Source organism: Filicampus tigris, chromosome 17 (assembly GCF_054856515.1).
Source record: "Filicampus tigris isolate MCC_2025a chromosome 17, RoL_Ftig_1.0, whole genome shotgun sequence".
Classification (NCBI taxonomy): domain Eukaryota; kingdom Metazoa; phylum Chordata; class Actinopteri; order Syngnathiformes; family Syngnathidae; genus Filicampus; species Filicampus tigris.
Window position 1 is genome coordinate 15,936,081 of NC_141233.1, and position 13,249 is coordinate 15,949,329.

The 13,249-nt window shown below is 47.6% G+C and overlaps 2 protein-coding genes across 7 annotated transcripts; both read left to right on the forward strand.

Annotated features, from left to right (window-relative positions):
* The first annotated feature begins 19 nt into the window (after positions 1–19).
* Positions 20–8,061, forward strand: slc23a1 (solute carrier family 23 member 1). Of its 3 annotated transcripts, XM_086057534.1 has the most exons (15): positions 20–243; positions 1,188–1,322; positions 2,831–2,968; positions 3,065–3,222; positions 4,141–4,229; positions 4,324–4,391; positions 4,490–4,671; positions 4,755–4,875; positions 4,947–5,103; positions 5,586–5,733; positions 5,811–5,916; positions 6,151–6,280; positions 6,504–6,647; positions 6,742–6,837; positions 7,396–8,053. In XM_086057534.1, the coding sequence occupies exons 2-15, from the start codon at positions 1,296–1,298 to the stop codon at positions 7,662–7,664; spliced, it is 1,833 nt and encodes a 610-aa protein (XP_085913660.1). In that variant the 5' UTR covers positions 20–243; positions 1,188–1,295; the 3' UTR covers positions 7,665–8,053. The 3 variants fall into 3 exon arrangements, with proteins under 3 accessions (XP_085913660.1, XP_085913659.1, XP_085913661.1); XM_086057535.1 differs by lacking the exon at positions 20–243 and having other exon boundaries at positions 262–1,322; positions 2,831–2,981; positions 7,396–8,058; XM_086057533.1 differs by lacking the exon at positions 20–243 and having other exon boundaries at positions 261–1,322; positions 2,831–2,981; positions 4,755–5,103; positions 7,396–8,061.
* A 536-nt stretch (positions 8,062–8,597) lies between these two features.
* Positions 8,598–13,174, forward strand: mat2b (methionine adenosyltransferase 2 non-catalytic beta subunit methionine). 4 transcript variants are annotated; one of them, XM_086013419.1, is made up of 7 exons: positions 8,598–9,182; positions 9,870–10,067; positions 10,674–10,788; positions 10,959–11,111; positions 11,187–11,392; positions 12,737–12,850; positions 12,924–13,174. In XM_086013419.1, the coding sequence occupies exons 1-7, from the start codon at positions 9,132–9,134 to the stop codon at positions 13,104–13,106; spliced, it is 1,020 nt and encodes a 339-aa protein (XP_085869545.1). In that variant the 5' UTR covers positions 8,598–9,131; the 3' UTR covers positions 13,107–13,174. The 4 variants fall into 4 exon arrangements, with proteins under 4 accessions (XP_085869545.1, XP_085869546.1, XP_085869547.1 ...); XM_086013420.1 differs by having other exon boundaries at positions 8,599–8,818; XM_086013421.1 differs by having other exon boundaries at positions 8,600–8,818; positions 9,873–10,067.
* The last annotated feature ends 75 nt before the right edge of the window (positions 13,175–13,249 follow it).

Consider the following 13,249-nt stretch of genomic DNA (forward strand, 5'->3'; position numbering starts at 1 on the left):
ATATCTGCCATTTGGGGCTTTGGAACGCCAGCGATCAACAAAGGACTCCTCGAGCCAGTTGCATTGCATTGATTGAATCACCAGTCTGCGGGATGGAACCAGATGTTTTTGGTTCCAAATGCCAAAGAACGAGCAGATCGGAACAGACCCCCCCCCCCCCCCCCCCTACACGCACACCACCTCCTTTAGTCACGCAGGCGGTGATGACATCACGAGGCATGCTCTTTCCTGGGAGGAGAAAAGGTAACGACAGCGTCAAGGAGGTTCTCTCATAGCCTTTTTCTCCCCTTTCCCCCCCTCCATAATCACCAACTTCCCCCTAAGTGTATCCTCTGCAGTCAAAATGGCTACGGAGGACATTTCAAAACGAAGTTATTCCATTTTGTGCCAGATTTTAGTCTTATCAGAAAGGTGGCGAAGTGTAGAGTGTGAAACGAAGTGAGTGTACCTTTCATTGTTCCATTTTTGACCAATCAGAGTTTAGTCTCAATTGTAGAGCACAGGTGTCAAACTCAAGGTCCGGGGGCCAGCTCTGGCCCACGACATCATATTATGTGGCCCGCGAAGGCAAATCATGTATGTTGACTTCGAAACTGACTTCACTGTGAACACAAAATATGAGATATTGCAAGAATGTGTTACTAATCCTTCCTTTAAAATACATTGAAAAATAATAGAACAAATTATTTACTGGCTTCTGGTTTCAAAACGAGCAATTTGTTGTGTGACTGTGATAATATAAGGCAATCATACATTTATACGGGTTCACAGTCATAACGGCCCTCAGATGGACTCCATAACTATGACGTGGCCCGCGACAAAAATGAGTTTGACACCCCTGGTGTAGAGTGTGAAGTAGCTGAGACATTTCACGCCGCTGAGAAACTTCACGGGGGAAAAAAACCTTTAAAATTTTGTTTGTTATCAGCACAAATGTTGGAGAAATCCAAAAAGCACAACCGCTTTGGACTGATGTCACTGTCCTTGAGAAATCCAAAAGATTGAATTTCAAGTCTGTCTCCTCCAGGCCTCCATCGAAGCCGCTAACGAAAGCGGCGTCGATGTCATGTTTTCGGACGCTTTCCCGCGGAAAACGTGAACCCGCGCTGGAATCTAATGGCTAATAGTGTAATCATTGATGAGGTGAGGCTCCTGCAGTAATTGATTTATTGCTTTGTGTTTTTCAGGTGAAAGTCCAAGTAGATTATGGACAGATTGTTAAACTTCACCCTGTCCAAGACACCGACGCCACGGCTAGCGTGACCAACTCGCTTTTGTGTCTTTCCTGCATCAACATGGCTGCCGGTCAAGACGACTGCAAGGTAAAGGGCATTATTGATCATAAGTGGCGGTGAAAGTATTCACACGCCGTACTAAAACAGAGGTGCAAGTGTAGAAACAAAAGACTGGTGAAGTCCAAGTACTCATTCAACTCTTGTACTCAAAGGGGAAACAATGCAGACTGCGAAATAGACTCAAGCACAAAAGTAAAATTGAATTTTAACTGTCAATTTTGTCGAGTATCTGTTTTGATAACTTGGCACAAAATTGCAGACAAATTAGTTTGCGTCTTTCATTAACTTACGCAGTGCTGCTACTATGAAAATGAAAAAAATCATGTTACACTTTGCATGGTTAAGAGCTCACTAGCGTTAGCTCGACTTTCATGCTACTAAACTGCGTTACCATATTGCTAACTTTGTAAAGTGCGTACCTCCCCCACGCCCCCGAGAAGTTAAATTAGCTCATGATCACAACTAAAAAAAATACACTTTACCTGTATGTTTTTTCACATAGTCGGAAAAATCTTGATGAAGTGATTCGATGAATGCATGAATCGTTCACTCATTCCCAACTCCTGAATCACTACAAAGGGATTTTTACCTCTTGGACTAAAAATTGACTCGGGGGGTTAACCGATGAATGCAATACTCCCTTACCAGCAGATAAGGATTTTTTTTTAAATAGATGACTATGCAATGGACTCCCACGTATTCGTAGTTTGGCATTCACAAGTATTATGCATGGATTTTTTTTCAGGAAACCCATCACCCACTATTCACTTTTTTTGTTTTTACCCTTCCCCAGCTTATCTACCTTTTTGCCTTTTTTTAATTTCATGGCAATCATGAGTGTCAAGTGTTATTATGGATTTTTGCAGATCAGAATGCCCTCTCTTTGCTATCGGTTCATACAAAAAAAAATATATAAACTCAAGTACAGCAGTTTGATAACATGTTCTTGAGTACAGTAACTAATTAGTTGTACTTGGCTGCTTGCCAACACTGTTGCTTAACAATCTTCTTGCTCATGTGACCTAAATTAAATTGTGACGCTATGACAGTCGTGTCACCATGTTGACTTTGACCGGCTGGTCCTTGTGTTAGCCACTGGTGAGGGAAACCAAAAGGGGGTTAACCTGAGCGCAGGGCGCCCTCTCAAGGCATCATAGTGAACTACGGGGTCGTGTGACAGTTCACTGGGTCACTGTGACACAGCGTCTGTCAATAACGTATCTGCTAATATTTCAAGCAAAGCCGGCGAGAGCTAGCTGCGAATGTTTCAAGCAAAGACGGCAAGAGCTAGCCGCCAATATTCTCAGGAAGCAGGAAGTTTGGGTCGCATCACAGGACATGTTGGGCACTAATGTCGCAAGATAATGCAAGATGAGTCGCTATTATCCCTTGAGCTCTCGCAAAGTGTCAGTCGCTAATAGTCCAAAAGTACACAGCAAGTCAGGGTCACTAATATTCGGAGAGATATGCGGGGTGTGGACTAGTCTTCGCGGCGTGAAAGTGACCAACAGGAAGGAAACTTTTGTTCTGCGCAGAGTCAGGATGACGTCCCGAGGAGGCGGAGCCACGAGTCGACCAAAGAGCCAAAAAGAGAGCAGAAGTTGGCGTCGGACATGATTTACACCATCGAGGATGTGCCACCCTGGTACCTGTGCATCCTGCTGGGCCTGCAAGTACGCCACAAACGTGAGCCGTCATGTGGCGGGGCGGGGCGGGGCGGGGCGGGGCGGACGCCTTCTGAGCCGTTCTGAGCCGTCCCGTGTGTCCAGCACTACCTGACCTGCTTCAGCGGCACCGTTGCTGTCCCCTTCCTGCTGGCCGAGGCCATGTGCGTGGGCCAGGACCAGAACACCATCAGCCAGCTCATCGGGACCATTTTCACCACCGTGGGAATCACCACGCTCATACAGACCACCCTGGGAGTCAGGTGACCGCCTTGGGACGGCCTCGCGTTCTAAAGACGAGCGGCGTCCGTCCGCTTTAGCACTACGCAATGACGGCTATCGCTTGAAGTCAATCGATCGCTCGTCGCATGTTTTGGCTTTTAACAACACAGACTCTTGGCTAAAATCAACAGGTGGTGGGTGCGCGCAGCAAAACTAGCAGCAGTGCCTTGAGTGTGTGGACATTTTTGGGGCAAAAACTTCAAAACAAGCGAGTCTGCCCTGAAGCATAACTGAGAAGCTAACGTTGGGCGACAAGTGTCGTGGATGAACACGCGACCCGATAAGACGCAGGCCAGACGGTCGGAGGTGCCGATTTGATCCTTTTACCGGCACGGAGTTTTTGTAGCCTAACGTGGTCAGCAATATTTCCATGAAGCCGCGCTCATTCTTGGAAGCTTGCGGACAATCCAAACAATGACGGGATAAGAGAGGTCGCTCAGACACCGATCAGTCCCAGCCGACTCGACTGTCGTCACCTTCGAAAGACGACAAAAACAAAACAAAAATTTGAAAAAGGAAGCGTTGAAACCTAGTCGGGAATATTCTGAGCGTTCACAGGACGCGTGAGTGGTTCACAGTCCAAGATCAGGAAGTGTAACATTCCGAGAGCACGCATGGAGCTTGAGTGGCGCGCACAGAAAGTGTTGGAGGCTGGTTGTTGTTGTTGATGTTGTCATTGTTGTTATTGTTGACGTTGTCGTTGCTGTTGTTCTTGCCGTCGTTGTTATTGTTGTTTGTTGTCGTTGGTGATGTCGACATTGTCATTGTTGTTGTTCTTGCAATTATTGTTGTTGTTGTTGATTGTGTTGTTGTCGACGTTGACGTCGTTGTCGTTATTGTTGTTTGTTGTCATTGTTGTTGTCGTCATCGTCGTCGTTGTTGTTGTCGTTGTTGTGTAGACTTCCTCTCTTCCAAGCGTCCGCGCTGGCCTTCCTCATTCCTGCGCAGGCCATCCTCGGCTTGGAGCGATGGGCCTGCCCCGGCCAGGGTGAGCGCAGCACGCAGCGTCTGTCTTGGTGCGTGTGAGCGCTTGTGTGTGCTTGCTCACCTGTCTGCGGGTGTGTGTGTGTGTGTGTTGACAGAGGAGATTTACGGCAATTGGACTCTCCCGCTGGACACATCACACGTTTGGCAGCCTCGCATCAGAGAGGTGTCCCTCCCTCCCTCCCTCCCTCCCTCCGTCCAGCCGCCTGTCTTTGATTTTCCAATTGATGGGAACGATTCCGTGCGTGTGCGCGTGCACGGCAGATCCAGGGCGCCATCATGGTGTCGAGCACGGTAGAGGTGGTGATCGGTCTGCTGGGGCTTCCGGGCATCCTGCTGGAGTACATCGGGCCGCTGACCGTCACGCCCACCGTTTCGCTCATCGGCCTGTCCGTCTTCACCACGGCCGGCGAGCGGGCCGGATCGCACTGGGGCTTCTCGGCGCTGTGAGACTGGCGTGCGCGCGTGCGGACTTTCCGCCGACGGGGCGCTCGCGCTTGTGCTGACGGCCGTGTTTGCCGGCGCGCAGGTGCATCCTCCTGATCGTGCTGTTCGCTCAGTACTTGCGGACCACGTCGCTGCCGTTCCCCGTGTGCAGCAGGAAGAAAGGGCTGAGGCTGAGCCGGGTTCACGTCTTCAAGATGTTCCCCGTAAAAGACGCCTCGGCCGCGCCGGGACTTTTCGCCGCCGCCTTTCCGACGTGTGCTTGTTTTGCGCTCAGATCATCCTGGCCATCGTGCTGGTGTGGCTGCTGTGTTACGTCTTCACCCTGGGCGACCTTCTGCCCAGCGACCCGCGACGTTACGGCCACAAGGCGCGCACCGACGCCCGCGGGGACATCATGACCTCCGCCCCCTGGTTCCGGATGCCTTACCCCTGTGAGAGCAATGTGCACTATTGATGTAACTATAGGTTACACCAATTTACCAAAACGTCCAACTTAAATTCAACTATCTCCCAAAATATCTTCGGGTGAAACTCAACATCGGTCTACCTAAACATCTGTACAGTACATCAATCGACCTAAGCATTTGCCTGTGCAACGCTCCACCAATCTGCCTATCCACCCGCTGTATGGATGGAACGTTGAAATGATTGACATGCAGTACGTTTGTTTTTGTTTCGGCAAAATTCTACACACAAGACTCTGTAATGACGTGTTCCAAAAAAAAAAAAAATCTTTGCACATGTATAAAAAAAAAATGGTAAAAGTCATAAAGTATCCGTTTTGGCATCGGGCTGTAAAATTACAAACGGCGAAAAAGTCAACAACTTGACTTTTGGAGCATCGTAGAATTTTGAGAACAAAAATGAATGCAAATCGTTTTTTGTCACACGTGACAATGCGCTGCTACTCCAGGCCAGTGGGGCGTGCCGACTGTGACGTTGGCGGGGGTGCTGGGCATGTTCAGCGCCACGCTGGCGGGCATCGTGGAGTCCATCGGCGACTACTACGCGTGCGCCCGCTTGGCCGGGGCGGCGCCGCCTCCGGTGCACGCCATCAACAGGTGAGACGGAAAGTTCAACCTTTGACCCCGCTGACATCGTGCCCTTTATTTGGTTCTTTTTGTTTTTTTTCTTGCAGAGGAATCTTCACCGAGGGCGTGTGCTGTATCATCGCCGGACTCCTGGGCACCGGGAACGGATCCACGTCCTCCAGCCCCAACATTGGCGTGCTCGCCATCACCAAGGTACTGTACGGACGTGCAGTCGTCCGGCCATCAATGGCTTTCAAATCAACCTCCAAGGACATTTTTGCTCTCGATATAGTTAGCTTTCTACACGTAAGATGTAGTTGTTTTTTTTTAAAGGCATTTTTGTTTTTTTTTTCTTTTTCTTTGGTTATGGGATTTTTTTTTTTTTTCAATTTTAGTTAGAGTGCTTGTGTCACTTTGGGTTAACTCTCATGACCTTGGTGTGTGCAGGTGGGCAGCCGCCGCGTGGTTCAGTACGGCGCCGCCATCATGTTGCTGCTGGGATGCGTGGGAAAGTTCACGGCTCTCTTTGCGTCGCTGCCCGATCCCATTCTGGGAGGGATGTTCTGCACGCTCTTTGGTGATACTTCCCTTCACATTCGCTCAACCTCTGCAGTCCGGAAGCCCCCCCTCGCAATACAATTTTCTGTGGTCTAGGGTTTGTTATCTTTGTTCCGGGTATCTTTTTCTGTGTCGTAGGCCTGCTTTGTTTGTCTATTGGGGTTTTGGGTGGACACTTTCGTTCGCTATCTGAAAAAGTCAAACACAGCTGAGCTGCTGCTCGTCTTGTTTGTTTGCGTCAGGCATGATCACGGCGGTGGGTCTGTCCAACCTGCAGCTGGTGGACCTCAACTCATCCAGGAATCTCTTTGTGCTGGGCTTCTCCATGTTCTTCGGGCTCACGCTGCCCGCCTACCTGGACGCGCACCCCAAATGCATCGAGACGGGTGCGTGCGTGCGCGCGCGCTCGCGAGTCGCCGCGACGTGCGAGTTCCGCGAGCGGGCCGTGTGCGTGACCAACGAGCTGTCGTGCGCTTGCAGGTGTGGAGGAGCTCAATCAGATCCTGACAGTTTTGCTGTCCACCGAGATGTTTGTCGGCGGTTTCCTGGCCTTCTGCCTGGACAACACCATACCGGGTATGAGCAGGGTCTTCTTCATCACCGTGACGACGGCCGCGCCGATTTCCCCCCCCCCCCCCCCAAAAAAGCGTCAAAGCTTGGCACGCATCGTTTCGCCAGTTAACAGCCTCGAGTTCGCAACGGCCAACTCTTTTTACGTTTGCTGGCGCCCACGTCACTCACCTGACCAGGTCAAAGCCACTCACACTCAAGAGTCACAGATACTACGGTTTAGACTGCGAGGATGGTGACCCCAAGTGGGCAGTAATAATAATTGCAGCTTAAAAGTTTTTCGATTTGTAATGCAAAATGCATTTTTGTCCCACAAATTGATGGGAGGATTGCAAAAATAATCGATTCTGAAAAAAATGCAGCAGGCCTAGCACGACCATGTCATGGCTGTTGCCATGACAATTTCACTGCCACGATAATAGTATTGCCACATAATGATTTTTCTGTCTCGATGACGTCAGTGGACACAGGATGACGTTGCCATGGAAATGTCAATAGCGTGACAATATTTTGGCATGACAGTGTTGTTGCCGCGATGGCGGCGTTGCTGTTTTGCGTGTTCAGGCTCGAGGGAGGAGCGCGGCCTCCTCCAGTGGAGCGCTTTGACGTCCTCGTCGGCCTCGTCGGCCTCGTACGACTTTCCCGTCGGAATGGCTCTGGTTCGACGCGTCCGCTGGCTCAGAAGACTGCCCATCAGTCCCACCTTCAGGGGGTGGAGCTCTTCCCGAGACCCGCCCTACCAAGGGGAGATGGCGCAGCGAGGAAGTGTGGAGGCAAAGCTAGGGGCGGAGCTTGGAGAGGAAGACACTGACATCATGTCAACCAAAGTGTAACTTATCTTTGTGGAATATACTACCTGACACCGCTGCATACACTACGTGTACATTGTGTGCTTGGATGTTTGTGTTGCACACACAGCAAAAGAAGGTGTGGAGGCGCATTTTCATTCTTACTAACTTCCATTCATTTTTACTAACTTCTGTACATTCTTCATATCTGACTTTCTTATGACACAACACCTGCCATATCACATGTAATGCTCGAGTTTTTGAAGCCTCTATCTTGAAAAGCCAGATTAATTTATACTGTGAATCATGTATGTGGCACGGCTTAATGCAATGTACAAATTGTTTCAATTGTTTTTGTTCAGGAGGACCAATAAAGGCTCCAGTTTGATAGAAATGTAGTTTTCTGTCAATTATTTCATAGTCAGGCTTCCATTCGTTTTTATGAACTTACATCTGTTCCTAATCAGTGCTGTGGAAGCAGAATTTGGTTTGGTTACGACCACGACAAGTTCAACAGATGTTTGGGTCACTTTTAATTTTTAAATGTATTTAATTTATCGAATGCTTTTTGGGGGACCCCTATACTTCATATTCATATAAATGGGTTTGTTATTTCACTTTTGGTAGAAAATATCAACCAAAGTCAAGATTTTTCTTCCCTTTCAACAGATAATATAAGCAGGTAATGTAAAGATTTCTCACTATCCCTTCTTAACACTAACAATATTTTTGGGTGCTGTTTTACATAAGTTTGGATTTCAACATAAATTCCTCCACCACTGTGCGGCTGTAAAAACAAACACCACCTCATAAAATGTCTCAGATGTGTTTTTGTTTTGAATTTAATAAAATGAAAGTGATATTACTGAGACTGAGACGTCTGAGTTTGTGAAATACAAAAAGTAAGAAATGTAAGTACATCTGTTTTCGTTTGTCGCCTGCTGGTGGCGACAATGAGACAGTTCACTCAGAATTAAAACAACATTACCAACGAAGAAGTACAGCGGCGTTTTGTGTGTGTGTGTTGCAGACAGTGGAGAGATCTTACTTTCGCTCTAATCCTACTGCGCTCTACTGCTGTCGTTTTTGGTTTTTTTAACTGGACTCCGCTGAGTTCTGGTGTTTTCTTTAACTGGGCTGTCCAGTGTCACTAGCTGCTGTCGGCACAGATGCCAGGATTTGAATCGGGACAACTTGAGGTTACGTTCATTTCAATCCTTATTTACTTGTAACGCAGCATACCTGTTTAGCTAAGTTAGTAGTTGCTAATGCTAAAGGTGTCCTCACAAACGAGGCTTTTGGTTTTGATGTGGTTCGTTTGGTTACGGTGGAGAAAAGGTCTCGGTTGTAAAGCGTTTTACTGCACTGGCGGCCACTTTACGGTAATTAGCCGAATCCTTAATCCGGAAGTCCGAAAATAAACCCAAACGTTGCAATTGGGTAATTTCTCGATCTCGCGATCGTCTGATCCCAAGTAAGGCAAAGTGGTATTATTAGTATTCCACCCAAAATATGAACCACCTGACGATTGACTTCAGGCCGGGCCACGTGAAGCTGCTGCAGGTAAACTTGAAGCAAAGACGAGGAATGTCTTAGATGGATTTTTTCACATGAAGCCAGCATATCTGACAGCTCTTTGAAAGACTATTCCAGTCATATTAGTGCTATTTTCCGGTGACAAATATTGAGAAAGTGCTGGCAATTTGAAAGCGCTGAAAATTCATCAATTGCTGGCCAACATCTCTATGGAAAGTCAATACGTGCAGGTGAGAGTTTACCGTGTTTCGAACTTCCACAACGTTCTTCATCTTTATCCTATTTTCAAAAGACTTCTATCACCGGAAATATTGCTAAACACACAAACAGATGAACAAATATGTTCATGATTTCTTAAACAAAGACACTAACAAAAATCATCATTTGAAAATTACAATGAATATTACATTGACATTTTCAACAGGAAACAATGTGAAACCTCCCTTTAGTTAAACTATAAACTAAAATTGTTAAGCGATATGAATGTAGTAGAATATAGCAAAAAGGGCAAAGTAGTGACTGTTGTGGCTGTACCTCATTTTTACGGTGAACAAACACTTGTATGAGTCCACGTCTGGGTGAGTGAGACACGTGCGTGTGCTCTTGCAGTTTTGTTGTTCAAGGATCTTTTTTTTGTTCAAAGGATCGAGGTCTGTCCTAGCAATCAAAATGCTGAGTCTGCGCTTATCGGCGTGCGTGTGTGCGTTTGCGCAGCAGGAGGCTCCTCCGGTCGGGGGTCCCCGAGTCCTGGTGACGGGGGCCAGCGGTCTTCTGGGCCGTGCCGTTCTCAAGGAGTTCCAGAAGCGTGGCTGCTCCGTGACGGGCACGGCGTACCGCAGGGCTGGGCCGCGCCTCCTTCGCTGCGACCTCACCGACGAGGATGCCATCAAAGCGCTCATGAGTCAGTGCAAGGTAACGGACGCATGCAGTGCTCACACAACATTTTGGATGAACAAAAAAAAAAAAAGAAAAAATGTTGCAAGGAAGGTAGTGTAATGCACTTGCGCGCGGGAAAGGAGAGCTACAGTTGTCGTTTATTTAACACACAACTCCAAAATGACTGCTGTAGGCCACAACTTGAGAGCTCTGTCAAGACAACCAAATTGGGAATCCAAGCAGTAAATTGGGACCCACCAAAATAAATGTAGGAAGTGATGATTCATGATTGGCGAAATTGGGAGTAGCGCAGGAAGTTGGAACCTTCCAAAATAAAAGCGGAAACAGCGAAAAACAGGAGTCAGGCAGGAAGTCGGAGGCTTCCAAAATAAAAGCACTCTGTGGTGAGAATGAGAGTTGAGCAGGAAGTAGTAGCCTTCCAAAATAAAAGCTGTAAGAGCGTTAACTGCTGAAACCTGCTGGACAAAAGTATTTGGCCGTGTGACTTGTTCTTCTGTGGAACCCTCGTAGATGGCAAAAGGAACAAAAAGACAAAGAAAAAGCCAAAAGGATCAATCCTTTGATGCTATGATGTCACGTTTATGCTGCGTGCTTGTGCTTGTGCGTGTGCGCATGGCGCAGCCTCATGTGGTGGTCCACTGCGCGGCTGAGCGTCGTCCGGACGTGGTGGAGCGCCACCCGGAGGCGACCGAAAACATCAACGTTCACGCCACGGCCATCCTCGCCAGGGAGGCCGGTGAGCCCGCCATACACTCTCACGTGTGCGTGGGTGGGAGATGCCTGTGTTCACGTGTGTGTTTGTAACACATGTATGTGTGTGTGTGTGGTTTTTACGTGACAGGTGTTTTTTGTGTACGTGTTGCTTGTGAGACATGTCTTGTGACGCGTGACCTTGTGTTTTGCTAGCTTGTTGCGGCTCCTTCCTGTTGTACATGAGCAGCGACTACGTGTTCGACGGCCGGCATCCGCCTTACGGCCAAGACGACGCCCCCAATCCCGTCAATGCGTACGGACGCAGCAAGATGGAAGGAGAGCGACAAACGCTGCAACACTGCGCACGTCAGTCCCGCACGCCACACGCAAGCGCCGCCGCCTGTCAGGCGATGGCTAACGTGCGCGCCTCTCGTCCATCAGGCTCGGCGGTTCTGCGCGTTCCGGTCCTGTTTGGCGAGGTGGAGACTCCGAGTGAGAGCGCCGTGACGGCACTGTGGCCCAAAGTCCTGCAGGGGGCGACGGCGGCGGCCGAGAGCTGCGCGCTCGACCACTATCAGCAGAGGTTCCCCACGCACACGCAAGATGTCGCCGCCGTCTGCTGGAACATCTGCCGCGCCGCCGCTCGGGTATGCCATTCTTCTTCTTATAATTATTCATGCTAATGTTTATCCCCTGCAATATCTACCACTCAAGTACACTTTTGTTATTCTCAACTGTATGCTAGAACATCTGCATGGCCGCCTCTCAGGGTACTCTGTTATTGGTCCTAATTTTTCATAACTGTCAGCTGTACCATCTGCCATGCTTCCACTCAAGTACACTATTGTTAATGTTGTTATTCACGAAAAAAAAAAAACACACCATGTGGAATATCTATACGTCTGCTGCTCAGCTACATTATTGTTTTTCTTTCATATTAAATTTATATAGGATTTATATTTTTATATAGTATCTAGATTTTAATATGTGTGTGTGTATATACAGTGTCCAGCATAAATGAGTACACCCCAACACCTTTAGTTTCCTTTCAGAATCAACATTTTCTATGGATTGCTATACTACAAAATACTCCCACAAATGTGGGCCATTGAATGCAAACAAGATTTGGTCATTTGTACACACAAAAAAGTCACTTTCTTAACAAATGTATTAACAAACATGTTGCACAAATAAGTAGACCCCGAGAAATAGACCGACAACTTGTTTATTCCTGGCCAAGCAGACATGTTGCTGCTGTCCATAAATGGAGGTCATACAAAATACCAGATACAGTTGTTTTATTTGTGGGCTGTATTAATTATTTGCATTCATTAAATTGATTAAACTTAATATTTCGTACTTTATACATTATATTATCAACCTTACTTTCATGTTACGAGTTAAACACATTGTACAAAAAATATTTTGTCAAAATTTTGGAAAGTGTTCTTATGTTCATTGAGGTATGCTTCCATTTGCTCCAATATCTGCCTCTCGGGTACATTATTGTTTTTCTCGATACGTATTAACCATCTGCTGGGACATCAACCGCATTGCGACTCGGGTACACTATTGTTGTTGTGATTAGTGGGGGCAAAAACAGCTTCCTGGAACATCTGCATGGCTGCCACTCAGGTACATTATTGTTTTTTCCCATTATCGATATGCTATTTGTATTTCTACATAATTGTATATATTATTTATTTATATATAATCATCAGATATTTTGTTTTAAAGCTAGTATCCATTTGCTACAATATCTGCCACTCGGGGTACATTATTGTTGTTGTCAATAATGATTAATATCCGGCTACTGTAACATCTGCATTGCTGCCACTCAGGTGCACTATTGTTGTTATTCTTCACCTCAATAATTATTCAGAAACTGTCAGCAGGAACATCTGAACAGCAGCTGCCACAGTAGTTAGGAATTATTGTTATGATGCATTTATTATTGTTGTTCTAATGTGCCGTTTTGTGTGCGTGTGTAGGACAATTCCATCCGAGGAATGTTCCATTATTCCGGTAAGGAGCAGATGACCAAGTACGAGATGGCGCTGGCCATGGCTCGGGCCTTCAACCTTCCGTCCAATCATCTCATCCCGGTAAGAACATCAAGCGATTGGTCGCTCGCACAGCGAGCAGGCGGTCATTGTTTGTGTTTGTTGCCGACGGCAGCTGACAGAGCAGCCGGCGGCGGCGGCGGCAGCCACTCTGCGACCGCTCAACCCTCGCTTGGACTGTTCCCGTCTGGAGGTGCTGGGCCTCAATGTGGAGCCGCGACCGTTCGCCTCCGCCATCGCCGACTGCTTGTGGCCTTTCACCCCCGACAAACGCTGGAGGCAGACCGTCTTTCACTGACCGCCGCCGCCGCCGCCGCCATGCGCACTAAGCTACTGTTTCTTCTCAATAAAGACTACACAACACTTTGTTGGCATTTTGTCATTTGGTGTAGACAAATTGCTTCTTCTTTTTTGCCAAAACGGGTCACAATTTGGAGGGAA